The sequence below is a fragment of the Theropithecus gelada genome, chromosome 16 (genome assembly GCF_003255815.1).
Source record: "Theropithecus gelada isolate Dixy chromosome 16, Tgel_1.0, whole genome shotgun sequence".
NCBI classification, from domain to species: domain Eukaryota; kingdom Metazoa; phylum Chordata; class Mammalia; order Primates; family Cercopithecidae; genus Theropithecus; species Theropithecus gelada.
The window spans coordinates 15,353,645-15,380,240 of NC_037684.1; the positions used below are offsets into that span (position 1 = coordinate 15,353,645).

A 26,596-nucleotide genomic window follows, 5' to 3' on the forward strand; every position below is an offset into this window, starting at 1 on the left:
CTTCCTTAATGCATCTCTCATGACTCCTGTCCTGTCCCACTGGTGTAATGGCCATTTGCTTTCATACTTTCTCTCCAAAAAGGTTACCAGGTCCCTGCTTATTCTTTTTGGTCTTCTATTTGGCACATGGTAGCAGACCAAATTCACAACGAATGCTTAATAAATATTTATTGGGTGAATAAATGAATAGTAAGTATTGGTAACACACTGGTTGCTATATATATTTCTTTAGATTTGTTCTCTCCCCTGTGTCCCAACTGGGGCCCCCTTAGCTTTCAATCTAACGACCCTTTCCAGACACAGTCTCTCCTCCTCCCTCCCTGTAATCCCCTCCCAGCCACACTCTGCTGCAGGTGAGAGAAGCAGGTGCCTGACCTGACCTTCAATGACCTCTTTCCTCCCCTCTCTCTAAATACAGGCTCAGAGGAGGAACTCGAGGAGCTGTGTGAACAGGCTGTGTGAGATGCTCAGGCCTAGCTCCAACCAAGAGTGCGCTCCAGATGCGTTTGGGCCCTACCTGGCACAGAGTCCTGCTCCCAGGAGAAGAAAGGACCACAGCAAACACCATTCTTTTTGCCATACTTCCTAGAAGCACTGGAAGAGGACTGGTGATGATGGAGGGCGGGAGGGTACCGTTTCCTGCTCCAGCTCCAGACCTTGTCTGCAGAACACATCTGCAGTGCAGCAAATCCATGTCCAGCCAGGCAACCAGCTGCTGCCTGTGGCGTGTATGCGCTGGATCCCTTGAAGGCTGAGTTTTTGAGGGCAGAAAGCTAGCTATGGGTAGCCAGGTGTTACAAAGGTGCTGCTCCTTCCCCGAACCCTACTTGGTCTCCCTCACCCCAGGCCTCATGTTCATACCAGCCAGTGGGTTCAGCAGAACTCATGACACCGTATCACCTCCCTCGGGTGAACTCTGCACACCAGCTTTGGCCCCTCCACAGTAAGGCTGCTACATCATGGGCAACCCTGGTTCTATCATTTTCCTTTTTGCCAAAAGGACCAGGACCATAGGTGAGCCCTGAGCACTAAAAGGAGGGGTCCCTGAAACTTTCCCACTATAGTGTGGAGTTCTATCCCTGAGGTGGGTACAGCAGCCTTGGTTCCTCTGGGGGTTGAGAGTAAGAACAGTGGGGAGGGGAAAACTCCTCCTTGAAGATTTCCTGTCTCAGAGTCCCAGAGCAGGTGGAAAGGAGAAATTTCTGCTGGACTTCCTCTGGGCAGAGGAAGGATGGAATGAAGGTAGAAAAGGCAGAATTACACCTGAGCGGGGACAACAAAGAGTTCTTCTCTGGGAGAAGTTTTGTCTCAGAGCAAGGATGGAGAATGGGGACAACAAAGGAAAAGTAAAGTATGACCCTTGCGTTTCGACAGCCTAGAGGCCCAGCTCCCCAGTATAAGCCATATAGGCCAGGGACCCACAGGAGAGTGGATTAGAGCACAAGTCTGGCCTAGGCCACTTACACTGAGTGGACAAGAGCTGAGGGGCCTCCTCAGGGTGACATTCACCCCAGGGCAGCCTGACCACTGTTGGACCCTCAGGCATTATCCCATTTGGAATGTGAATATGGGGGCAAAGTGGGCACAGGACCCCACCTGGGAACCTTCTTCCCTCAGTTAGTGGGGAGACTAGCACCTAGGCACCCACATGGGTATTTATATCTGAACCAGACAGACGCTTGAATCAGGCACTATGTTGAGAAATGTATTTATTTGCTAATATATTTATCCACAAATGTGGTCTGGTCTTGTGGTTTTGTTCTGTCATGACTGTCACTCAGGGTAACAACTTCATCTCTTTCTACATCAAGAGAAATAAATTATTTCTGTTATCAGAGGCTAGGCTCCGATTTATGAAAGGATAGGGTAGAGTAGAGGGCTTGGCAATAAGAACTGGTTTGTAAGCCCCTAAAAGTGTGACTTAGTGAGATCAGGGAAGGAGAAAGCATGACTAGATTCTCACTGTGATTCAGTCATAATTATACTGTTCACTTCACACATTATGATGCTTCAGTGACTTAGACCTTGGGCAAATACTCTGTGCCTCGCTTTTTCAGTCCATAAAATGGGCCTACTTCATGGTTGTTGCAGGACTTACATGAGATAATCGAGTATAGAAAACATGTTCCAAAGTGTAAAGTTTTATTCAGTGATAGAAAACATCCAAACCTGTCACAGAGCCCATCTGAACACAGCATGGGACCGGCAACAAGAAGCAAGCCTGCCCGGAAGCAGCTCAGTTTCAATCAGGAGGCTGGGCTGGAAGGATAGAAGAGCGGGGCCTGAAACTATTTATATCCCAAAGCTCCTCTCAGATAAACACAAATGACTGCGTTCTGCCTGCACTCGGGCTATGGCGAGGACAGAGAGAGCTGGTGCTCCGCTGGCATGAAGTCCCCAGGGCCAGAAGGGGCCTCTGTCGCTTCCTGAAGCACAAGTCCCCTTCTGCTTCCCCGAGAAAGGTTTGGTAGGGGTGGTGGTTTGGTGCCTGTAGAACAAGGCATTTCGCTTCCTATACGGTGAAATGAAAGGGAAAAAAAGGACACCTAATCTCCTACAAATGTTCTTTAGTAAAGGAACCGTGTCTAAGTGCTAAGAACTGCGCAAAGTATAAATTATCAGCCGGAACGAGCAAACAGACGGAGTTTTAAAAGATAAATACGCATGTTTTCCGCCGTAGCTCGCAGGCCAGCAGTCCTGTGGGAAGCAAGTGGAAACCCTATAGGGCTCTGGCAGTTAGGAAGGAGGGGTGGGGCTGTCCCTGGATTTGTTACGGGTCTCTGCAGAGATAATCCAGAGGAAGACAGTGGATTCACTGCTCCCAGTGCTTCTAAAACGGGAAGACAAAACAAAACAAAACAAAAAACTTCGGGTTACCATCGGGAATGGGACCGGCGCCCCAGTGCCAGCAGCCCAGATCAAACGGCCCGCGTCGCGTCGCTGCGGCTCAGGCCGACGAACTCCCGCGCAAGCGCAGCCACCCACCCCGCCCCGCCCCTCGGGGGCCCGCTAACAACCCTACACAGCCTCCGCCGCGCCCTTGGCGGGCTCAGGTGGCGGGGACGCGCCCCAGCCCAGGTGGCGGCCGACCGCCCCGCCACCCCGCCTGCCGGTGGGAGAAACCATCTCCTCTGGCGGGGGTAGGGGCGGAGCAGGCGCCCGCCCACACCGGAAGAGGAAGTCTGAGCGCCAGAAGTGGCGGGCATTCTGGGTAACGAGCTATTTACTTCCTGCGGGTGCGCAGCCTGTGTCAGTGTATCTCCCTGTTGCTCTTCCCATCGGAGAAGATGGCCCTGGAGACAGTCCCGAAGGACCTGCGGCATCTGCGGGCCTGTTTGCTGTGTTCGCTGGTCAAGGTGTCAGTCGGGGACTTGGTTGTAGGGACCATGGGGGACCAAGGTCGGGGAAAGAGGGCGGAACGGGGCTGTGGGACAGTAAAGTGAAAAGTAAGGCCCAGGACTCAGAGGTGGCAGGGGGAGTGAGAAGCCGAAGGAGGCCATCGTTTACCTCGTAGGATCGCGGGCAGGTCTTGCAGCTGAGGGCACGGGGGGTCTTACATGCCTTTGAATCCTCAGCTCTTAGACATTCGGTGAACTTACGTTGGAGCCGAAAGACGCTGGGAGTCAGAGGCGGGTGGGGATTCGCAGCTGAGTGAGTAGTCGGAAAGGGTGCCTGACCGTGAGCAGACTAGAGAAAGGAATAGATAAAACGGAATTGGGAAGAAGAGAGGACGGAGTGGGAGGGTGGGACTTAGGAATGGAGCTTTGAAAGTAGTAAGTGGGGAACCTTGGGAGACAGAGTCAACATAGGGAAACAAGAAACTGAGCAGGTCGAAGTATTGAGAAAGTTACTTTGTCTCTTGGTCTTGTTCATGCTTATCTCTCCTTCTCCTTTATTTTTCTTCACTCCTAGACTATAGACCAGTTTGAATATGATGGTTGTGACAATTGTGATGCATATCTACAAATGAAGGGTAACCGAGAGATGGTATATGACTGCACCAGCTCTTCCTTTGATGGGTAAGCCACTTCAGAGTCCGTCATTCCCTTCTGCATTACCCAACCCGCACCCAGAGAAGTAAATGCAGGGCAAGTGTTAATCCTAGTTGGTCCCAGCCGTTCGTTTTTGGGGGTTATCTTGTGTGGGTTTTTTTTTTTTTTTTTTTGAGTCAGGGTTTTGCTCTGTGGCTCAGGCTGGAGTACAGTGGCATGATCATGGCTCACTGCAGCGTGGAACGATCCTCCCACTTCAACCTCCCAAAGTGCTGGGATTATAGGTGTAAGCCACTGTGTCCAGCCTCAACAGTTATTTTGAGACATACTAGTGCTAGGCATCTAATACAGTAACCACTAGCCACATGTAGCTACTGAGCACTTGAAATGTGTCTAGTCCAAATTAAGACATGCTTTTAAGTATAAAATACACCCCATATTTCAAAGACTTAACATGAGAAGAAAGAATGTAATCTTAATAATGTTTGTTAAATGCATGAAAATTTCTTTTGAAAATGAAGGGAAGGGAGGTATAGTAATGGTAGATCATTGCCCAAAAGCTGTTGCTTTTTTGGGGGGGACAGACTTTTCGCTCCTGTCACTCAGGCTGGAGTGCAAAGACGCAATCTTGGCTCACTGCAACCTCTGCCTCCTGGGTTCAAGCAATTCTCCTGCTTCAGCCTCCTGAGTAGCTGGGATTACAGGCGCCCGCCATCACACCCAGCTAATTTTTGTATTTTTAGTAGAGATGGAGTTTCACCATGTTGGCCAGACTGATCTCAAACTCCTGATCTCAGGTGATCTGCCCACCTGGGCCTCTCATAGTGCTGGCATTACATGTGTGAGTCACCATGCCCAGCCCATTTTAGTCATTTTACTTATTTATTTATTTGAGATGGAGGCTCGCTCTGTCGCCCAGGCTGGAGTGCAGTGGCACAATCTCAGCTCACTGCAACTCCACCTCTCAGGTTCAAGCAGTTCTCTGCCTCAGCCTCCTGAGTAGCTGGGATTACAGGTGCCTGCCACCACACCCAGCTAATTTTTGTATTTTTAGTAGAGACGGGGTTTCACCATGATGGTCAGACTGGTCTTGAACTCCTGACCTCATGATCCACTCACCTCGGCCTCCCAAAGTGCTGGGATTACAGGAGTGAGCCACTGCACCTGGCTGCATTGGCGTGGTTTCAGCTCACTACAACCTCCACCTCCCAGGTTCAAGCGATTCTCCTGCCTCAGCCTCCTGAGTAGCTGGGATTACAGGCACCCACACCATGCCCAGCTAATTTTTATCCTTTTTTAGTAGAGACGGGGTTTTGCCATGTTGGCCAGGCTGGTCTCGAACTCCTGACCTCAGGTGATTCTCCTGTCTCAGCCTCCCCAAGTGCTGGGATTATAGGCGTGAGCCACTGTGCCCAGCTGCCATTTCTAAATACACATTTCAGTGACATTAGTGCATACTCATTGTTGTGCAGCCATCACCACCATCCATCTCCAGAACTTGTTTCATCTGTACCCATTAAACACTAGCTCCTCATTCTCTCCCTCTGGTCCCTCACAACCGCCATGCTTTGTCTCTATGAATTTGGCCACCTTAGACACCCTTAGGTACCTATGGGCTCATTCAGTAGCATTTTGTAGCTTCTTTCACTTAGCATAATGTCTTCAAGGTTCATTCATATCGTAGCATGCAACAGAATTTCCCTCCTTTTTTTGAGGTGAATAATATTCTCTTGTATGTGTATAGCATGTTCTGTTGCCCATTCATCCATCAGTGATATCTTGGGTTGCTTCTGCCTTTTGGCTATTTGTGAATAATACTGCTGTGAACATTGGCATATAAATATGTGTTCAAGTCCCTCCTTTTATTATGTTCAGTGCAGATGCTCAACTCAAGTACAGAGTTACAACCTAATAAGCCCATCATAAGTTGAAAATATAAGCCAAAAGTGCATTTAACACACCTAACCTAATGAATATCTTAACTTAGCCTACTTCAAATGTGCTCAAAACGCTTATGTTACAGTGGCTGACCAGAAGCTGTGGCTCACGGCTGCTGCACAGCATCATGACAGAATATTGTACTGAATTGCTAGCCTGGAAAATAACAAAATTTAAAATTTGAAAACGGTTTCTACTGAATGCATGTCACTTTTGCACAATCATAAATTTGAAAAATCATAAGTTGAACTAAGGTAAGTCAGGGATCGTCTGTATATCCACAAGTGAAATTGCTAGATATATGATAATGGAGTGTTTAATTTTTTGAGGAACTGTCATACTGTTTAGCAACTGCACCATTTTCCGTTCCCACCAACAGTGCCCAAAGGTTCTAATTTCTCCCCATCCTTACCAACACTTATTATTTATTAATAATAGCCATCCTAATGGGTGTGACTTTGGTGTCCCATTTCCCCAGTGAAGGGTGATGTTGAGCCTCTTATGTGCTTATAGCCATTTGTGTATCTTTGGAGAAATGCCTATTCAAGGCCTTTACTCATTTTTGACTTCAGTTTGTTTTTTTTGTTGTTGGGTTGTAGGAATTATTTGTATATTCTAGTGCATATTAGGTCTTAAAGAGTGGGCAAATTGAAGACCAGAGGAGGGCTAGATGACCTCAACCAAAGTTGGAAGAGGTAGAACTTTCCTCTTAAAGAAAGAAGCTTGGGATTTTTGAGGAAGTTGAGGTGAGAGAGAGAGAGAACATTCCAAATAAAGGGAGTGACTAGAGCAAAGGCATAGGTTGGGGAAAACCAGGATGTGTTTGGAGAACAGTGGGAATTCTGTTTAGGTTAAATCATATGGTTGGGCTATAGGGACCCTAAGGCTAAAAAGATAGATTGCGAAGGACAGAGAAGAATATACTTGTGGTCAGGAGGATGGCCTGCATCGTGCCTATCTCCCATCAGGCTGCAGGGCTAAGGGCTAGTGTTCTGCTTGTCAGCCCTGGAGGTAGGGTCGGTTCCACTTACAGCGCATGGCTGATAATGTAGGATTTGGATGGGAAGGGAATCTTCTCAAATAAGAATCCAGGAGTGTTACTGAGAGAAGAGGGGAGGCATATTGAGGAGGCAGTCAACAAATGTCAGTGCTTAGACCCAACACAATAGGCAGGCAGTAAGCATTTGATTGAATGCTTTGAATGACAAAAATGCTTATCCATCTTGCTCAAGCAGCATCTTCTAGCCCTTGAATAGCCTTACCATTCTTCTGGAATCACAGCTACCTGGGAAGGACGAGTAGGATAATGAGGAGAGCTAATGCTTATTTAGCACTCTGTGCTAGTCTTTGTGCTAAGGTGTTTTTCATGTATTATCTCAACCTTTGAGTCTCAGCTTACTGATGAGGTTCTGAGAAGGGAACCCCACATGTATAGGTCATTAGAGGGGTCCCTATATGTATAGGTCATTAGAGGAAGAGCTTAGCCAAGTTGAACTCATTTCTAGTAGGAGGATCCATTGTTCTGACTCACCCTCCTCTTTGCACTAGGCGCTAGACCCTTTGTAGTTGTGTTAGTTGTAACTATTGGCCCTCTAGTCCTAAAGCCGTCTCATTTTCTAGGGAATCTGTAGGCTAAGGATGTTTGTGAGCTGAGTGAGAGAGTCTTTTGGGGATGGAAACTAACCTGTGGCTGGCGGGCCAAAGACATAAGAACAAAGAACGTTTGTCGTCCTAGCTTTGAGTCAGCCTCATCCCAACATCAGAAGGCAGTTTTCCCAACTTTGCAGTGGAGACTCAGTACTTGGCTTTTTCCTAGATTTCTCTCTCAGAATTGAGCTCAGGCCCAGGGGAGGCTCAGGCTGACTCTCCATTTCTTTTCCCTCCCTAGAATCATTGCGATGATGAGTCCAGAGGACAGCTGGGTCTCCAAGTGGCAGCGAGTCAGTAAGTGTCAGCCTTTCTCCTTTTGGCTTAGTTGTAGTATTGTTACTGTTCCTCAGGTCCATTAGGGAGTCTGAAATCAGCAAGGTGAGTGACCTCAGGGTGGGAAAGATCGGGTTGTAGGGAAGACAAGGAAGCAGTGTCCTGTGCCTTATCATTTAACACTTGTAGCTGAAAGAGGGGATAGCTCTTCTGTTGGAGTTGCATCACTTCTTTAATGTTTAGCTTTAGCTTCCATTTGATCTTCAGTCTTAACTCACTTCACTGTAATCTTGTATCTTTTTTCTTCTCTCTCAGGTAACTTTAAGCCAGGTGTATATGCGGTGTCAGTCACTGGTCGCCTGCCCCAAGGTAATAATCATAACAGCCAATGTTCATTTACTCTAAAGCTCTGCAGAAGTTTTTTTAGCTGAATTAATGCCAATTCTCACAACTCCTGAGGTTCAGCATTTTACAGATGGGGGGAACCAGGCACAGAGAGGTTAAATCACTTGCTGGAGGTCAGCTAGTAAATGAGGAGCCAGGACTGGAATCCAGGCATTCTGGCTCCAGAATTTTTGCTATTTCTGTTTTTTATTTTTTTAGAGACAAGGTCTCATGTGTTGCCCAGGCTGGACTCTAACTCCTGGGCTCATGTGTTCCTCCCACCTCTGCCTCTTGAGTAGCTGGGACTACAGGTGCCTGGCCTAGAACCTTTGCTTTTGATGACTACATGTATCCCTCTTTTTCTTCTCATTCTTACCAAACACTTACCTGGGTCTTCACTGGTAATGAGTCAACTAAGCAGGACCTTTTTTTTTGTTTTTTTTTTTTAGTTTTTTGGAGACAGGGTCTTACTCTGTCACCCAGGCTGAAGTGTAGTGGCGTGATCATAGCTCAGTGCAGCCTTGAACTCATGGACTCAAGAGATCTTCCCACCTCAGCCTCCCAAATAGCCAGGACTACGGGTGCAAGCTACTATGCCTGGCTAATTTTAAAAAAATTTTTGTAGAGATGGAGCCTTGCTCTGTAGCCCAGGCTGGTCTTGAACTCCTGACCTCAAGTGATCCACCTTGACTTCCCAAAGTGCTGAGATTACAGGCATGAGCCACTATGCCTGGCCAAGGATGACTATTGATAAGTGGTCTAGGAACTCCAGTTTACTTATAGTACCCCCTCAGGGTGGCAGCTGAGTGGCCTATCTTACCCTTCTGAATCTTACCTCACAAAACTATTTCTTTTCCTGCTTCAGGAATCGTGCGGGAGCTGAAAAGTCGAGGAGTGGCCTACAAATCCAGAGACACAGCTATAAAGACGTAGCAAGATGCAGGGCTGCCAGCATCTTTGCTCTCCTGCCTCTGCTTATTTCTTGTTCTGGAACTAAATGAGCAGAATTTCAAATACGTCCTACCCTCCAATTCAGACTCAGCTCACTGTTGAGAAAGCAGCACATCATTTTATCTTCTTTGGACTACAAGTGGGGTGGGAGGGATTTGGGTTGGTGGATTAACAGATGGAATTGAGGAGAGAGTAGGATACTGATTTTCCTATCCATGACCCAGGGCTGTGCCTTCCCCATGCTGAGGACTCCAGGTCAAATGTCAATAAATATGAACCTCCTCTAGAAAGTTCTGAAGGCCATGACACCTGCCTTGCCTCCCTCTTCCATTCTCTTAGGCACAGTAATAGCTTATTTTGCCCTATAAGAAGCTTCCCAGAGCAGCAGAGGCCCTTCTACTCCCTTTTGACTGTCTCAGCCTCTGGGATTGCAGCCTTTCTAGTGTGCTTCCTTCCTTCCTATCAGAAGGTGGTGTCCAGAGGCTTGGTAACCCCATCAGCTTGGTGGCCCTGGTGTCTCGCAGATGTATCCTTCTGCCCTTGAGACCTGGCACAGCAGTACCCCTTGAAGAAATCCTGCGGCTTTGTAGTGCTCCTTGACCATGTTTAATAATTCTTCCCTCCCCTGCTCTTCCTATACGTTAAGCCAGTCTCAAGCACTTACTGGAGGCCCTTGGGCCTTGGGCAACCACTGGGTCCTAGTCTGCCTTGTTTGTGCCCCTGTAGGACGTAGGCACTTTTCTCCTCTGGCCTAGTAGGGGACCTTGGGTAACATTCCATTTTTCGGCCAAGGTGAGTTACTTGTTTTAGGATAAAAAAATTTACCACGAATTCTCATTTATTTAAATTTCCACAGAAATCCCCATTTTGATTTCCCTAAGTTCCTTGTTCTCCCTCTAAAAAGAATGATTACACTCGGCCTGTTTACCTCAGGATTGTTGTGATTGTAGAAATGAGGCTATGTGAAAATTATATAAGTATTATAAAGGTGAAATCCTTTTGCTGTCCTTTTTGGGCCATTTTTCAATACATAGAATATGTGCACGATCAGCCAAAAGAGTGGGGGAAATGCTGAGATCCACGACTGCAGGGTGAGCTGTGGGTCATTAGCAGAGCTGCCTGTGCTAGGGCTTTGTGTCTCAGCCACCTGGTGTTGCTCTTGAGTTGATTTTGCTTGTTACCTGTGGGCTGGAGTGTGTGGGAAGGAGGAGAGACGCTGACCTGACTCTGATTAGTTTGATTAGTTTGTCTACTCCCCTTCCTTGTCTTCGCCTAGGCCTACGGGAGGGAAACTGGGACTGGCTGGGCTGCTCATGTCCACTCATGGTCTTCAAACTAGAACCATTTTCTCTGGTGCCTTCAAGCTCTGAGGGAATGGTCGGATAACCCCAACTCCAAACTGAGTTTCTCAAGGATTTCCCCAGCCCAGCAAACAGAAAGCTCCATGAGTGGTGATTTCTGTTCAATTTCAACCTGAAAGCACCCCTGCCAGCTAGAGCTTACATCCTGGATGGAAGAAGTGCGTTTCAGCAAGAGTACCCAGGCTGTGCAGCCAACACCCAACTTTCACTAGCTTCTCAAAAAGCCCCTTGGAAAGCCCCAGCTGCTGTCCTGGGTGTCTGACCCGGACGTGGCTGCTTGGTGAGAATGGAAACAGTTGTGGGGAGGGGAGGCAAGAGGAGCTTGCACAAATAACCACACTTGGGCTGCCTCAGCCTCACACTGAACTGAGCCCTAACTGACAGTCTCACAGGAAGCCAAAGACATAGCATAGGCATTGATGCTTGTGGGGGAAGGGTGGCCTGTTTTCCTTCCTGGATTCTACAGACTGGGCCAAGTGGGCTCTCCCTGGGAGCTGCTGCTGAATTAGCTTTCTTGCTTTCTCTGGTACTTGAACATGCAGGTGGTGCCACTCAGCAGCCCAGACAGGCAGAAAGGTGCTGGAGTCCCATCCTCTACTGGGAACCCAAAGAAACTAAGACAAGGACTTGGTTCACAGCTCCCTGGGAGGGCGCGGTCCGGTCTTGGTACCACTGCCCTGCTTTCCATGGCTATGAGGGTGGCCGTGAGAGCTGTGTCCTGCCCACTGGCCCATGTGTCTGTCAAAGGTTCAGTCCCATTCTGGCTGCCAAAGTTCTGAGTGCACAGCATCTTAAGATCTCTCCTTGTCTTGCTCAGTGGTGTGGCTTCTCTCCTGAAGAGCAAGCCGCCTCCCTAGCTCAACAAGGACAGATGCAAGTCAGACGGAGACTAGGAATGGTAGCCAGGCTGCCTTCCCCTTGCCTGCCTGTGCCTCATTCTCTGCTTCCTCCCCGCCACATGCTGTGGAATTAGGGTCTCCCAGAGCACTGAGGAGCTCAGTGGCAGTGCATTGATAATGCAGCCTCCAGCTCGAGAAAGGACTGGTGGCTGATAGAGCAAGGGTCAGGATGGTCTGGTTTTGGAGGGGAGCAGTTTCACCAGGGTCCGGACTGAGGCTTTGCTCTTGGTGTGGCTTCTGCCTTGTCACTCCTAGTTTGTCTGCAGCCTGCTACTTGTTCCTCAGGTCCCCTCCCTGACATCTGGTCTCTATCAAAGAGGCAGGTAGGTCATGTTTAAGAACAGACTAATAATAACTTTGGAAGTCTGGTTCATGTTTAGTATCAGTAAAGCCTTTCATGTAAATATTTTTACAGTTGACAAAGGTGCTGGGTGCTGTGGCTCACGCCTATGATACCAGCACTTACGGGAGGTCAAAGCGGGCAGATCACTTTGAACCCAGGAGTGTGAGACCAGCCTGGGCAACATGGCAAAAGCCCATCTCTACAAAAAAATACAAAAAATTAGCCAGGCATGGTAGTGTACACCTGTAGTCCCAGCTACTTGGCAGGCTGAGGTGGGAGGATCCCTTGAATCCGGGAGTTTGAGGCTGCAGTGAGCCATTATAGCACCACTGCACTCCAGCCTGGGTGACAGAGCGAGACCGTGTCTCATAAAACAATGAAACAAACCCAAATACAGTTGACAAAGGGCTTTCACATCCACTATCTCATTTGATTCTCACAAAAACCCTGGAACTAATTAACATCCTTATTTGGTGATGAGGAGACTGAGGCTCAAAGAGTTACAGTGTCTTGACTGGGCGCGGTGGCTCACGCCTATAATCCCAGCACTTTGGGAGGCCAGGGTGGGTGGATCACGAGATCAGGAGTTCAAGATCAGCCTGGCCAAGATGATGAAACCCCGTCTCTACTAAAAATACAAAAATTAGCCAGGTGTGGTGGCATACGCCTGTAATCCCAGCTATGTGGGAGGCTGAGGCAGGAGAATTACTTGAACCCAGGAGGTGGAGGTTGCAGCGAGCCAAGATTGCACAACTGCACTCCAGCCTTGGCGACAGAGCAAGACTCTGTCTCGGGGAGGATTAAAAAAAAAGAGTTAAAGTGTTTTAGCCATAATCAAGTAGTGGAGCCCCAGCTCAAGAAATATAATGCCCACACCAAGTTTAGGGCTACTAACTGCGACATAGTTGTCCACAAACACAGCAAGTTTTTTTCCCTCCGTAAGTGTTCCACAGAACCAGTATGAGGCATTAGCTTTCTTCTGAGTGAAGTTATTGCAACACATTGTCCTTACATGTTGAGCCCACCAACCACTCTAATCCCACCACTCTAGTCCCTAAGTCTAAAATTAGCCAAAGAGATGGAGGCAGTGGGGCAATGGCCCGGGGAGGGGATCCTTGGGATTTACTCAAGGATCCCTATGCAGGGCGTTGGGAAACCAGTCTAGCCCTTCATGAGTTACCCCTGGCTGCATTTACTGTTCCACTCCAGCAGCTCTTATGCACCTGCTGACCTCTGCCTCACACCTCCCAACCTCTCTTTTTCCTCCTCACCTCCCTTTATCTGCAGACTGATGATGGCACCGTCACACCCCACTGGAACACTGAGAGACTTGTGTGATGAAAATGCATGTATCTAACTAAGGGCAGAGTCTTGGCCCTGCTGCCTCCACCAACCACCAACTCTGTGACTTTCCCAAGTCGCCTCTAAAATGAAGTTTCTTGTCTGTGAAGTGCAGTTGACAAAACTATGATCTTAAGTGGTAGGATCGTGGTGAGCTGTGATAGGTGGGGGTGGAGGAGGGCATGAGAAGCACCTAAGGTGCTGGTTATATTTTGTTTCTTTTTCTTTTTCTTTTTTCTTTTGCTTTCCTTTCCTTTCCTTTTCTTTTCTTTCTTTCTTTCTTTCTTTTTTTTTTTTTTTTTGAGACAGGGTCTCACTCTGTCGCCCAGACTGCAGTGCAGTGGCATCATCATGGCTCACTGCAGCCTCAACCTCCTGGGCTCAGTTGATCCTCCCACCTCGGTGCCTCAAGTAGCTGGGTCTACAGGCATCCACCAGCACATCCAGCTAATTTTTGTATTTTGGTAGAGATGGGGTTTCATCATGCTGCCCAGGCTGGTCTCGAACTCCTGGGCTCAAGCGATCCACCCACCTCGGCCTCCCAAACTGCTGGGACTACAGGCATGAGCCACCACGTCTGGCCTTTTATCTTGATCTTGATGCTAGTTATGTAGGTCAGTTCACTTTCTGAAAATATATTGTTATATACTTAGGATTTGTTCACTGTTATACTTCAAATAAAAGGTTTGCTTTGGCTGGGTGTGGTGGCTCACGCCTGTAATCCCAGCACTTTGGGAGGCTGAGGCGGGTGGATTGCTTGAGCTCAGGAGTTTGAGATCAGCCTGGGCAAAATGGCGACACCCTGCCTCTACTAAAAATTTTTTAAAAATTAACCGGGTGTGGTGGCACATGCCTGTAGTCCCAACTGCTTGGGAGGCTGAGGCAGGAGGATCACTTGAGCCCAGGAGGTCAAGGGTGCAGTGAGTCCTGATTGTGCCACTGCACTCTGGCCTGGGCAACAGAGCAAGACCCTGTCTCAAAAAAAAAAAAAAAAAAATCAAATACAATAATTTAGGGAAAAGCAATTTGAGAGTTGTAAACTAAGTATGTAAGGAATTCTCATTATCCAAGGTTGTCTATCTCTAGGTAAGTTCTAGATAGGTGTGACAAGAATTTCATCCTTCCAGCATTGTTGGGTAATAGGTGTTCCACTACATATATCATACATAAATACATCAAAATTGAATCAAAACAGAAACATTTTCCTTCAAGCACTAGGGCTTTTCCCCTTGCCCCCCAAAGACAGGGTCTTGTTCTCTTGTTCTTTTTCCCAGGCAGGAGTGCAGTGGCACAATCGTAGCTCTCCGAAGCCTCCAACTCCTGGGCTCAGTCAATCCTCTCACTTCAGCCCCCAGAGTATCTAACAATACAGGTGCACACCACTCCACACAGCTAATTTTGGGGTTTTTGTTTTTGCTTTTTTTTGGTATTTTTTTGTAGAGACAGGGTTTCAAATTCCTGGCCTCAAGTGTTCTTTTGGCCTCAGCCTCCTAAAAGGCTAGGATTATATGAGTGAGCCACTGTGCCTGGCCAAGGTTTTTTTTCCATTTTAATCTTTATGGTCTCGTTTTTTATAAGATAAAGTTTTGGTTTGGGTTTTTGTTGTTGTTGTTTTGTTTGTTTTTCTGTGGTTCTTTTTTTTTTAGACAGGGACTCACTGTGTTGCCCAGACTGGCCTTGAATTCCTGGGCTGAAGAGATTCTCCTGCCTCAGCCTCACAAGTAGCTGGGACTACATGCATGTGCCACTAACACCTAGCTTAAATTTTAAAAAATGTGTTATAATACTTCCTCGCTATTTGGATACAAGATTCTGAATGTGATTTAACCTGATTTGGCTCAAAGTCGTTGTAAACCTCCATTTTTGTATCATATGGTGAAATGGTTCCAGGACTCTTTTTCTACCTCTTGGATTCATAGCAACCTGTCAGCTGTCACTTCTGTTGCTCACGTGTGGCTGTCCCCCTTCCAGTCTTGTCTGAACTAGGAGAACAGGCAGCCACACTTGGTAAAAATTGCTGTAGGTTGTGCCAGTAAGGTTTAGACTGGAGAGAAGAGCACATGGCTGCCTGCCTCAGTCTTGGGGTTTCAAGGCCTTCGCCAGTGGGAAGGTGAGATGCTGAGTCTACAGAAGAGTGAAGGCAGACCACAGAACATTAGGACTGGGAGAGTCATGACTTAGGCCAGCCCCTCACTTTATAGGGGAGAGGACTGAGCCCCAGAGACTGGTCAGCTTGACTTCAGGAGCGGGTCACTGCTACTCTGTATGTCCTATACTGCCTAGCTCAGTACCTCTTGTCTAAAGATGCTGTGTTTCTCTGCCATAAGATCCCAGGAAGCGGGAACTGAGTGCAGAGAACACTCTGCCTTGTGCTGCTGGTAGATCCTCTGAAAAATAGGATGGAAAACATTTCCCCTCTATGCCTTGGCACTCCCCCGTTCTCAACCCTCTGCCTTCCGGGTAGAGGGCAGACATTATGTTGTCCCAGATAGGGAACTTGAAGTCCAAGGAGCTTTCCTTGGGGGTCTATCTATGGCGGATAGAGGCCTGGGCCTCTGAGAAGTCAGGGAGCTGGCCTAGCCCATTTCAAAAGCTCCTGTGTGCTGCTCCTGGCCTATGCATTCTTCCTGCAAACTGAGCTCTTGTGTTACAGAGTGAGCGTGAGGGAAGGGAAGGAGCAACTTCAGACAGCAGGGTAGGGGGTCCTCGGTTTCTCTCCAAAATGGATCCCTCATCCCCTTTCAACCCCTTCCACCCTTTCAACCCCTTCCCCCATCCCGGAAAATACCTGGAAGGAAGTGAGCGCTCTGGGGCCACTAGCAGGAAGTGGGGGGTTAACTGTCACCTCATCCCTGGGGGCTTGAGTAGCAGAAGGCAGAGGGGGGAAATGCAAATCCATGCTTGGGAGGGAGGAGAACTCCTGAGAGGAAGCAGGTGGCAGCCAGAGCCCAGCCTTCCTCCTGGGCCAGTGGTCCCAGCAGGGGCTGGGGAGGCCTGAGGCAAGGGAGTTATCACAGGCCCTGAACAAGCCAGCGGCCAGCGCACCCTGTGCAGGCAGCTGCAGCACTTTCTCTGGTCAGCTGAGTAGACTCACTTCCTCTGCCCTGCACCCCAGAGAGGCCGGGAGATGGAGGGCGGGGTCTCAGGAGGAGGGGTGGGGCATGGTCTGGATTCATGGAAGGTGAGGAGATGCAGGAGAAATGAAGCAGGGGATATGTCCCTGGGGAATCAGCTGGAGGCGGGCAGGGATCAGTCTCTTCTGCTTTTGCCTAGGGACTAAGATTCAGGAATCCCTGTGGCATCTGCACCTCCCCCTACCTTGTTCTAGACACCAGGGGCCAAAATTGAGAACCACATGGTGTCCTTGCAAAGGGATATTTTATAGCAACTGGAAACAAGAATCTAAGAAGCAGCCTTTGGCCTTGTGCCTCTACACTAATCATCTATTACATCCCTATGACAATTTCCAGATTCAAAATGGGCCACTTCTATTATTGCCTTTGGCCCTCAGTGCCATCCCACGAGGCAATATTATTCCCCTTTCACAGATGAGAAAACTGAGTTTCCATTACATCTCTTGCCCACAGTCAGTGGCCTGGTGAGGCTGCACTGGTGCTTCAGCCTTTCCCCCTTGCACAACACTGCTGTCCCTATGGCCTCCCTTCAGTTCTGCATGGCAGATGGGGATCCAGGGCCAGTAACTGGGGCAGGGGCATGGGGGGTCCTCCAGGTTTTCCTTTTTCTCCCTTGAGCCCCACCCAGCCTGCAGGTGGGCTCTGCGGTTGCAGGTCCACTGACCTTAGTGTCAAAGCCTCTTTGGGGGTGAGGGCTTCCATGCCTCCTGTATTCACTCAGCCTGGGACCCCTTAGAGAGGGACTGGGCCCCCTGACGCCCGCCCCCATTTTGGCCCAGGCATCTCACCTCCCCCTCCCCAGAGCCACAGCCCCATGACGCAGCCAGCCGCTGGTGCCCCATTGGCCCGCCCTAGTGCATTTGCCCTTATTTGGCCAGGCCGGCTCCAGTCTGGGTCTCCACCCCGGCCCAGCCCCCGCAGGCCTGTCTCTCTCACTTCGTCTTTTTGAGGTTTGGCTCTGGGGCTCTGGGGCCCTGGCGGGCGTCACTTCAAACGCACTTTCTGGTTGAGTCACTTTTTAACGGCTCCAGTGCTGTGAGCTGCTGCTGCTGCTGAGTCCCTGGCCTTGGGGGCCAACCCTCCCCCATCTGACTGCTTAATAGGCTCTGAAGGAGAGGGCTGGGGAGGCCATCTGCTGCTGGAGAGACTCTGCAGACCACCTGGCCACCCATTTAGGCCCCTCTGCCCCCCCCCCCCCCCCCCCCCCCCCCCGCCCCCCCTTTGGGCCCCCCCCCCCCCCCCCCCCCCCACCACAAGGCTGGGCCAGAGGGTCCACCCTGGGTCGCTCCCACTGCTTTTTCCAATGGGGTTTTGAGGGGAGAACAGGTCCTCACAGAAGACCTATTCCTTTGGGGACTTTGAATTGAGCTCCCTTGGGGGAACAGAAACGGGCTACCCGATTTTCAGGAAGGTGAAACTTAACCTCGCTGAGTTTCCGGTTCCTCATCTCTGAGATGGGGATACCATCACTTACCTCACTGGGTCAGCATGACGATCAAGTGAGATTCAGATTGAGTGTGTTTCATCAAGTTGTCTGGCTGCCTGGGCTGCCTCCCTTCCCCCTGCCCCGTGTGCAGAACGTGGAGGTGGATGGGATGAATCCAAGCAGGTTGACAGGGCAGTCCTCACTGAGCAGTCTCTTTCCAACTCTCACCGCCTTTTCCAGCTGGGCCTGGGATGTGAGGAATCCTGTTGGGGGCAGGAGGATGGCAGGAGGAAATAGATAGCCCTTTGCCCCTTGTTTCCAGACAAGATAAGGGGAGAATTCTACTAGAGCCCTTCCTAGCCACCCTGCCTTCTCTGCATTTTGGGAGGTGTGCCCTCAAGCCAGCTGGGAAGATTCCATGGCTGCCCCGGGGGCTGGGCAGGATTTGGAACACAGATACTGCTGCTTCCTCCTGCGAGGTCCCTGGCCTCCTATACTCTTGGGGACTTCCTAGAGCACAAACAGGTGTTTTGGTCAACTCCCCATTTTTATAGGTGAAGAAACAGGCTGGGTTTAGGGGTCGATTCAGTGACTGGCCCAGAATTGTACCACATATAATCACAGGGTGAGGACTAGACCCCTAGTTTCTTGACACTGAGTTTTATCCTCTGCTTGGTGATCCTGATGTTGGGATAGGGAGCTGGGCTGATGAGGGATCGTAGTGGGTTTCAGGCAGAAAACCAGCTCTTGGACCCCCTCCCCGCCCCCGCCACACACACACAATTTATTTGCAGCAGTTGGAACTGGAGCAGGTGCAGCTATGCAAGTTAAAGCCGGCACCTGTGTGTGGAGAGTCCAGAGGGAGCTTTCTCTCATTTCTCCACTTGTGTCCCTAGGAGATCCCAGAGGAGAAAGCTTCTGGTTTCATGGCCACTCCCACAGCAATGGTCAGGGTAGCCTTCCTCACACCCACACCCCCTTTCCACCCAGCCCATCCTGCCTTTTCCCAGATGTTGTGGAAAGAACCCAACTTGGCCCTAACTTGTTTTCTGACCGCAGGCTGCTTTCTGCCTCTCTCTGGGCTTGCAGCTCTGTTTCCTGACTTGGGACCAGTTGCTGCCTAACCTTGCTGCTTAAAAGTCCTTGGATCTTATGATCCCAGGAGACCTGAGCCAGAACCCTGTCCCAGTGCAAAGTGACCTCCTAGTGTGGGCCACTGTGCACTGGAGCTGCCCCTTGCCAGACAGAGTAGAGCAGGAGAGTGTGAAATTAAACCTAGGGGAGTCTGGGCCGACCTGGTAGGAGCTGAGAGCCAGCCACCTTGTCCGCCCTCCTTGCCTGGAGGCCCTTCAGCACTCCTTGTGCTCCCAAGGCTCTGAGATGAGACAGAGATCTTCTGAGGTGCTGAGATGACCTCTGTAGGGGACATGGGCTGTCTTAGGTTCTTAAGGCACTTCCCTCTCTTGGCACCTGCTTCCCTTGGTTGCCCCTCCAGGGAGATGGGGAAGGGTCTCGACATTTGGGACTATTGACTCCAATTTGGTCTAGCCCCATTTTGCAATGCTAGGGGCTCAGTTTCCCTCCTTTGTGGCCAGGCCTGTCCCCAACCGTAGCTTACTGGAGGGCGGGCCTGCTCCGCCTTCTGGACTTCCTGTTTGTGAGTGGTTAAGTCTGTGGCTTCTCTCTTGTTGTCTCTTCACAAGGCAGGTTATCTGGGCTGCCATCTCCCACTGGCTGCTTGCCTGCCTGCCTGTGAGTGCGGGCCCCAGGCCCATGCAGATGGCGGGGAAGGGTTGGGTTTCTTTTCTGCCTTCATGTGCGGACAATGAGCTCGTGTCATTTCTTCCACCCTCTGGGCCTGTTCTCCTTACAGGCATTAGGCCTTCAAAAGACCATTTTCTCCCTGTTTCTCCTCCTTGCCCAATCTCTCCTTCTAAACCCTCTTCCACCTGTACTCACATTCTCCAGGAAGCCTTCTCTGATGGGACTCCTGTGACTCTAAGGTTGCCACTGCAGCATCCAACATCCCAACCCCCTGGGCCCTGGCAACCCCCACCTGGGATGGCCCTGTGCCTGTTGCTGTTACTCTGTTAAATATAGATGTGTGTGTCTACTTTACCCTCAGATTGGCTCACTGGAAGTAGGAGCCAAGTGTCCCCATCAGACCTGAAGCTCTGCCCCTGCTTTGGGTACAAGACACTCACTTGCACTGACACATACACTCTTACACACTGCCTGTCAGGCTGGGAGTGCCCAAGGACGGGTCCTGTGTCCTTTTCTCTGCTGGCTCACCTTTGCCTACCCACAGCCTCAGCTTGGCACACAGAGATGGTTGTCCCCGAGGTCAATAAGGTGGGGGTGGGAGTGAGGGACCGTGAGCCTGGAGCCCTCCAGGATTCCAAGCCCAGATCCCTCTATCCTGGTGAAGGGCTGTTCCCACCTTGTTCCTGCCGCCCCCACCCCTACTTCCTCTGAGCAGGAATCTGTCAGAACCAGAGAGTGCCATGGGGGACTTTTGACAGCAAGTCCAAGTGAGCCGAGGTTGCCCAGTGACAGCCTACTTGAAACTGCACTGGCCACCAAGTGGGCAGAGTCTGAAGTATCAACTTGAATTCCTCTCTCCTGCGCAAAGACGTCAAGGGTCTGGTTTTTCGCATCCTGGGGAACTCAGGCAACAGGTGGCTTTGGGGGCAGGAGTGGGAGCCAGGCCACTGTCACAGAGGTACCTATGTTCTGAATCCACCCCCAACTCCTTCCAGTCACCCTGCCGAGCACTGGCGCCAGAGTCCCAGGTGAGCCTCCCTGTGTCTCCTGGGGAGGAGGCAGGTGTGTCCAGGAGCGTGGATAGGCCTTCCTCTAGGTGTGTGTGCAGGCCTGCGGCGTGTGTCTACGACAGCGTGTCTGTGTCTGAACGTTTTGGGCCGCTGTGTGTGCATGCGTGTTTCCACGCAGGCACTGGCTGCTCTTCCCTCAGGCACCTGCTGGTCAGTCACACAGGCCACGCATCTGGGTGGTGGCAGCCCACATCAGGCTTCCAGTCCAGCAGCCTTCTTCCACTCACAGGTGGATGGCCCATTCCATGTATCAGGCATTCTCACAAAGTTTCTTATTGTCTCTGTATTCTTATTTTAGACTCGCCCCTTCCCCTGTCCTTGATTTTGTCTCTGGCCCTGTCCCATTTCTTCTGGTTTGAGGCCCAGCAGAGCTGGGAGTCATCACTGGGCTGGGGAAAGTCCAGGTGCAGGGACCCCGAACCTCTCCTCATTCCATCCTTCTTCAGCCCCAGCCTCGGGATGGGAACCAGCAGAGGGCCCAGACTCTCCAGAAACCCCCTGACCCCAGAAGCGCCATCGACAGAGAAGCTGGGTCCTAAGCTCTCTTCTCAAAAAAAGAAAATAGATAAATAAAAATAAAAACTATTGGTGATCTTTGGGCATTGAGGTTGTACAGAGAAAATCAGCCTCTGTTGTCACAGGGCAGTAGGCATCAGGGACACCTCAGTCTGCTCAGGACAAGAGAAGGGCTAGATAGGAGACTGTTGGAGCAATGTGTGTCCCTGGGAACCTCAGCTCTGACTTGCCGCAGGTCACAAGCTGAGAAGTCTATGGCATAGCTGGGCCCAGAAGCCGGGAGCCCTGGGTCCCATTCTGTGACTCTCTTTTGCGGGGACAGGACGCCTCTGAAGTGAGGGCTATGGAGGCATCAGAAGCAGGAGAAGGAGTAAGATGCTCTCAGGGGAGGAGCCCTGAAGAATGGGGGTCCAGGAACCCAGGTTACTGCACAACTTTGATATTCTTATCCTCTTATCGCCCGGGGCAGCTACTTCCCCTCCACCCAGGTCGGAGGCAGCGGTGGTCTCTTAAAGGAGTATCGCCTCATTTCTGGCCAGCTGGGCCTACAAGGCAACCCTCCTCACCACTTTCTCTTTAGACTCAAGGGGGTGAAAGGCCCTGTTTCCCCTTTCTCTGTCCCATTTTAGGGACCCGGGAGTGGGGCAACTTTCCAGGTTGAAGGACCCCCTTCCTGGAGGGAAGGATGTGGGGCTGTCTCCCTCCCCACTGCCCCCATGCCAATTCTCTTCTAGGCCCTGAATCTGACAGCTCCCTAAGGTCTGTGTGGGCCTAAATGGAGGACCCAGAGAAGAGGTCCATGGCCTTCTGGGAAGGAGTCACTGGGTGGTTTTCTCTCTACTGCTCCTACCTCCCCAAACCCATTCCTCTTGCTTCCAGAACCAAGCTCATCGAGAGGCTTGGAGAATGCTGGGGGAAGATGGTGTGGGCCGGGCTCAGCCCCCCCTGCCCCCTGCCCACCCCCACACCCTACTCCCCTCCCCCAGCCAGGGGCCCTGGGCTGGGCAGCTTCCTGCCTTCCCCATGGGGAAATCGGGGGTGGCATGCAGGTGGGTGGGCCCCATGCCCACATCCGGTGGCCGCCAGAACCTTCCCTCGAGCCTCTTTCCCTCCAGTCCTCCAAGCCCCCTCTGTCCCCGTAGCACCTGTGCCCCACCTTAGGACCTGGTCCTCACCCAGCTCTGCCCTGCTCTCTTGTCCTCACAGGCCCCAAGGAGAGCATGAACACCTAGCCTAGTGTCATCAGGCCCACTGGGCCTGAGAGTGCCCCCCGCACTGTGCCCTGCAGGCTGAGGCTGCAGGAGGGGTGCCTTTGCGGGGTGCTGAAAACAACAGCCTCCATGGAGGGTGTGCTGGCCCCAGTGCCCTTCATGCATCGGCACCTCCACGGCCCCATGGGAGCACACGCAGAGCAGCCAGGGTTTGGCCTGAGTGTCGGGAAGGGAAGGGAGTTTTCTGGGCTGGGGTCAGCAGCGGTGAGGCTCAGAGAGAAGGTCCTTTTCTTGTGCTGGAATTCTGGACTCCCTGTTTTGGGCACTCACTGAGAGCCCTGTCGAGGAGCCCTGTTCTTCTGGGGACACCCTCAATGCCCTGAGTCAGTCCCAGGCTCTTGAGCCATCCCTTGGAGCTGGTGCCATGGGGGGAAGGGCAGCTGGGGCCGGAAGCCACCTGCCCAGGGCATGAGAGAGGGTCCCCAGCCCTCCCGCGGGCCCACCCTCTGTTTCCTGTCAGTCTGTCCTCCCCAGGGAGGGAGGGAGGGCGCTCATCCCCTGCGGGCGGGGGCGGGGCGGGCTCTGAGACCGTTGGGCGCCCTGAGATCTGGCCCACGTGGCCTCGGGGTTATAAGCCCTGCCCTCCCTGAAGGGAACCCCACTTCGGAGCCTGGAGCACAGGGTGAGCCCTCCTCTGCTCTGCAGCCTCAGGTAAGGACCCGGACCTTCACTGCTGCCCCAACTGGAGCTCCTCAGCTCGGGGCCTGTAGGGGCTTGGGCTGCTGGTCTGGGTGGAGGCGCAATGGGGGTGACGAGGAGCTTGGGTGGGAACCCCATGCAGGAAGCTCAGGGCAAAGCGCCTTGAAACCTTCTCTAGTGAAGGAAGGTAAAATGGCTCCTGGACCCCAGTGGGGGAAAGAGGTGTCCAAGGAGGAGGGCTGGAGAGTAGGGTGGGGATGGCAGAGGGTGGGCAGAGACTGAGAAGTGAGACCGTGTCTCAAGGGGCACCAAGCTCTTCCTCCGCCCAACATGGCCACCATTTTTGTTGGGATAGCCTTGGGCTCCTGCCAGGGGAACAGCAGGGCAGTGAGGGGTTCAGGACTTTGGGTTGGTGGGGAGCTGAGAATCAAGGCCCTGGGGAGTCAGGACTTTGGGGCTGGTGGAGAGGCTGAGGACTGAGGCCCTGGGGGGTCAGGACCTTGGGCTGCTATGGAGGCCGGGACTCAGGCCCTGCGGGGGTCAGGACCTTGGACTGGTGGGGAGGCTGGGAATTGAGGCCCTGGTGTGTTCAAGACCTTGGGCTGGTGGGAAGGCCAGGGCCTGAGGCCCTGGGGGGTCAGGACCCTGGGCTGGTGGGGAGGCTGGGGACCTAGGCCCTGGGGGGTCAGGACCTTGGGCTGGAGGGGAGGGCGGAGGGTGGGGACTGAGGCTCTGGGCAGTCAGGACCTCAGGGTTGGGGTAGGCTGGAGGCCAAGACCTTGGCAGGGGAGCTGTGGCTGCCACGTTTGGACGCTGGAGGGTGGGTGGCATGGCTGGGAGCAGCCAGCCAAGGGGTCACAGAACTGGAGGTGAGTCCTCCAGAGGCCCTGGTCTCTACCTGAGTGTCCCTAAAACTGGGGGGATGGGGTGGAGCCTTTAGGGGGAAGGGAAGAGGGAACCAAAGAGGAAGTGGGGGAGGGAGGTAGAGGAGGCAAGTCTGGCGCCATGCTGAGTCACCGCCCACAGGCCCAGTAGGGGCCCTGGCAGGGTTGGGGTGATCTTAGGAAGCCACGAGGAGGGCTGGGGGGCTCTTGGAGCAGAAGTGAGGAGGCCCGGGCGGCCTGAAGAGTACACGCCGACGGACAGACAGACAGTGCAGTCACCCATAAAGTAGAAAGCACTACTAACAGCACTGGAGGGTGTAGTGTTTCCTACTTTATGGATGAGTGTACTGTGGGCTTCGGAGATCACGCCACCGCCGCCGCCCGCTGCCCGCCACCATCTTCCTCGGCGCTCGGGGACCTCTTGTGACAGGTGAGCACCTCACAGCCCCTCCCTACTCTGCCCAGATGCCTGAAATACCTCCATGGCTCTCCCGCCCTTCCTGGTTCCGGACAGCTGGGGAAAGGCCACAGCCACTCCTCTGCTGCCCTGCAGTCTTTGAGGGCGGGGAGGGCTGGACGTGTGGAACCCTGATGCAGCCGCAGCCGCAAGGACGAGGAAGGGGTGGGAAGGGAGGGTACATGGAGGGGAATGGGTGGTGGTGCCAGGGACCCAATGCTAATAAAGACTGGACTGTGCTTCTCTTTTGTCTGAGACTCTGTTGCTGGGGTGGGGAGCTGAATGCGGGCGGCAGGCACACAGACAGTATGGACACACTGAAGGGCTGAGAGGGAGAACCTCTGTCACTCCTCTGAGAGATACGGATTTGGCCCTGCCTGTGAGATTAGAAGAGGGCTCTGGGCCTGGCCAGGCCACAGCTGGAGGAGAGAAGGGCCTGGGCTACCTGCAGAAAGGGGCAGGGATGTAAGGCATCCTCTCACCTTCTACCCTAGCTCTGGCCCTATCCTGCCCCCCACTCACTCTCTACATGCCCAAACTGAAAGCTGCCTACATCCAGTTGTAATCTAAGAAAGTCTAGGGGGTCCTAGTCCTATAAAAATTGGGCAAAATCGACTGTGGCACATACACAGCATCTTAGACAAGGGCGCAGACACTCATATACAAAGCACACGCTGAGATGCAAATGCATTTACACATAGAGGCCTCATGCAGGGTGCCACTAACACACACACAGACACATGTGACATGACTGGTATGACACACAGGAATTACACACACCCAGGGCACATACATATTCAGTAGTACACACATGCAATGATAGAAACATAGGACGTGTCTTACACATAGAAGAGCACACACATACAGTGACATTTGCATAATAAACACAGTGGCTCCACACACATACATAGAGACACGTTCATAGACCATGATAAATACAGAATACATAAATAGATACATGGTGATATATATATATACACACACAAATCAAACCAAGTCATTATGCATATTTACGTGACTATATGAGCATATCATATATTGTGTAATCAATTACTATATTGTGCCATATAGTAGCATCCACATCTATATATATCATGATGTGTTGCAATTTATAAACTCACGCAATGATTGCCTCCCATGCACATAACATAGACACAGTAGCAAACAGACATAGATGCAATGACACAGAAACATACAAATACACCCAATGTGTTTTTCTTGTTTTATTATGTGACCCATAGACACATAATAGCACACACATATACACACAATGGCCCCTTCACATATGCAGAAATAGAGATATGTCTATTCTCTATATGCATACTATACACATGCATGTGCATAACGGCATGCATATATACTCTGACCTAAACATCAGCAACACATCATGCAGTGGCGTGCGTGTCGACCTACACACTGCTTTAGGGAAGTGAATATGTCCACTCCTCCCCATGCACCCGCTACCTCCAGCTCCATTGGCTCTTGCCTGGGTGGAGCCCACAGTCAGTCAGGGTTCAGTATCACTGCTGCTATTCTGTGGGGGTGCCACACGAGGGCCCCCGACCGTGGCTGAAACTGGCTTGTCTAATGAGTCCCGGGTTCAGAGGGGAGAGGGGCTGCCTCTCGGGGCTTCTCCCAACACCCCTGTCTCTGGGGACTCTGTTTAGACCCCTGCCCCTGGATATAGGCTGACTCCTGGCTGGGGGGATTCTCACGTCCTTGTCCCCCAAATTATTTTTTCATAGCAACAAGGTCTAAGGCTACACAGAAGGTGAACTTCCAGGCAATTCAGGGCAAAGCCAACCCAACAGGCCATGTGGGATTCCCTGGTGGCCTGGGACAGTCAGGTTGCCCACCAAGTGCAATCTGCCAGGAGGAAGCGGAAGCAATTCTCTCCGTCTATTTCTACCTGTCTCTTTGCTTGTCTTCCTGGTTTCTTTCTCTTGGTTTCTCTCTCTCTCTTTGTTTCATCTCAAGTCCCATCTTTTCTAGTTCTGCCCTTCTCTGTGGCTGGATCTCTGTCATACCCTCCCCCGTTCTGTCTCACCCGATGTGGGGAGGACCATCTGCACCCTGCTCGACTCTGTACTCCGGAAGGTGTGAAAATGTGTGAAGATGAGGGTGGGAGGCCACATGTGGGAGCCCTGGGCTGACATCCCGTGAGAAACCTGCTCTTCCTTCTGTCCCCCGACCCTGTCAGCCGGTTCAACCCACCAGTCCAGCGCCATCACCATGGAAACCAGCAGCCGACTTCCTATTGGTGGGTGGGAGGGGAGGAGGAGGAGGAGGGGAAGGCTGGTTCT

General features: G+C 51.6%; 2 protein-coding genes and 1 long non-coding RNA gene across 8 annotated transcripts in view; 2 read left to right on the plus strand and 1 right to left on the minus strand.

Moving 5' to 3' along the window:
• RNF43 (ring finger protein 43) overlaps positions 1-1,736 on the plus strand; it is a 66,650-nt gene extending 64,914 nt beyond the window's left edge. For all 5 annotated transcript variants that reach the window (XM_025361219.1, XM_025361221.1, XM_025361218.1 and 2 more), the window contains one exon: positions 419-1,736. In XM_025361219.1, coding sequence (XP_025217004.1) covers positions 419-462 — 44 coding nt within the window. In that variant the 3' untranslated portion in view covers positions 463-1,736. The remainder of the gene's footprint in view (positions 1-418) is intronic.
• Positions 1,685-18,219, minus strand: LOC112608994. Its single transcript, XR_003116152.1, has 3 exons — positions 17,741-18,219; positions 3,508-3,687; positions 1,685-3,424 (listed from the first exon to the last, which is right to left on the minus strand). It is a non-coding gene; the product is annotated as an uncharacterized LOC112608994 (long non-coding RNA).
• Positions 2,322-10,195, plus strand: SUPT4H1 (SPT4 homolog, DSIF elongation factor subunit). Of its 2 annotated transcripts, XM_025361224.1 has the most exons (6): positions 2,322-2,462; positions 3,245-3,356; positions 3,913-4,019; positions 7,819-7,874; positions 8,169-8,222; positions 9,103-9,494. In XM_025361224.1, exons 2-6 carry the CDS (start codon positions 3,288-3,290, stop codon positions 9,168-9,170), a joined length of 354 nt encoding a protein of 117 aa, XP_025217009.1. In that variant the 5' UTR covers positions 2,322-2,462; positions 3,245-3,287; the 3' UTR covers positions 9,171-9,494. The 2 variants fall into 2 exon arrangements, with proteins under 2 accessions (XP_025217009.1, XP_025217008.1); XM_025361223.1 differs by lacking the exon at positions 2,322-2,462 and having other exon boundaries at positions 3,225-3,356; positions 9,103-10,195.
• Positions 18,220-26,596: the final 8,377 nt, after the last annotated feature.

Bases quoted from the DNA above. Each gene is read 5' to 3' on its own strand.
- SUPT4H1 (XM_025361224.1), top strand. From the start codon at position 3,288: ATGGCCCTGGAGACAGTCCCGAAGGACCTGCGGCATCTGCGGGCCTGT. The intron at 7,875-8,168 runs GTAAGTGTCAGC...CTTCTCTCTCAG, and splicing joins CTCCAAGTGGCAGCGAGTCA to GTAACTTTAAGCCAGGTGTA. The intron at 8,223-9,102 runs GTAATAATCATA...TTCCTGCTTCAG, and splicing joins CACTGGTCGCCTGCCCCAAG to GAATCGTGCGGGAGCTGAAA.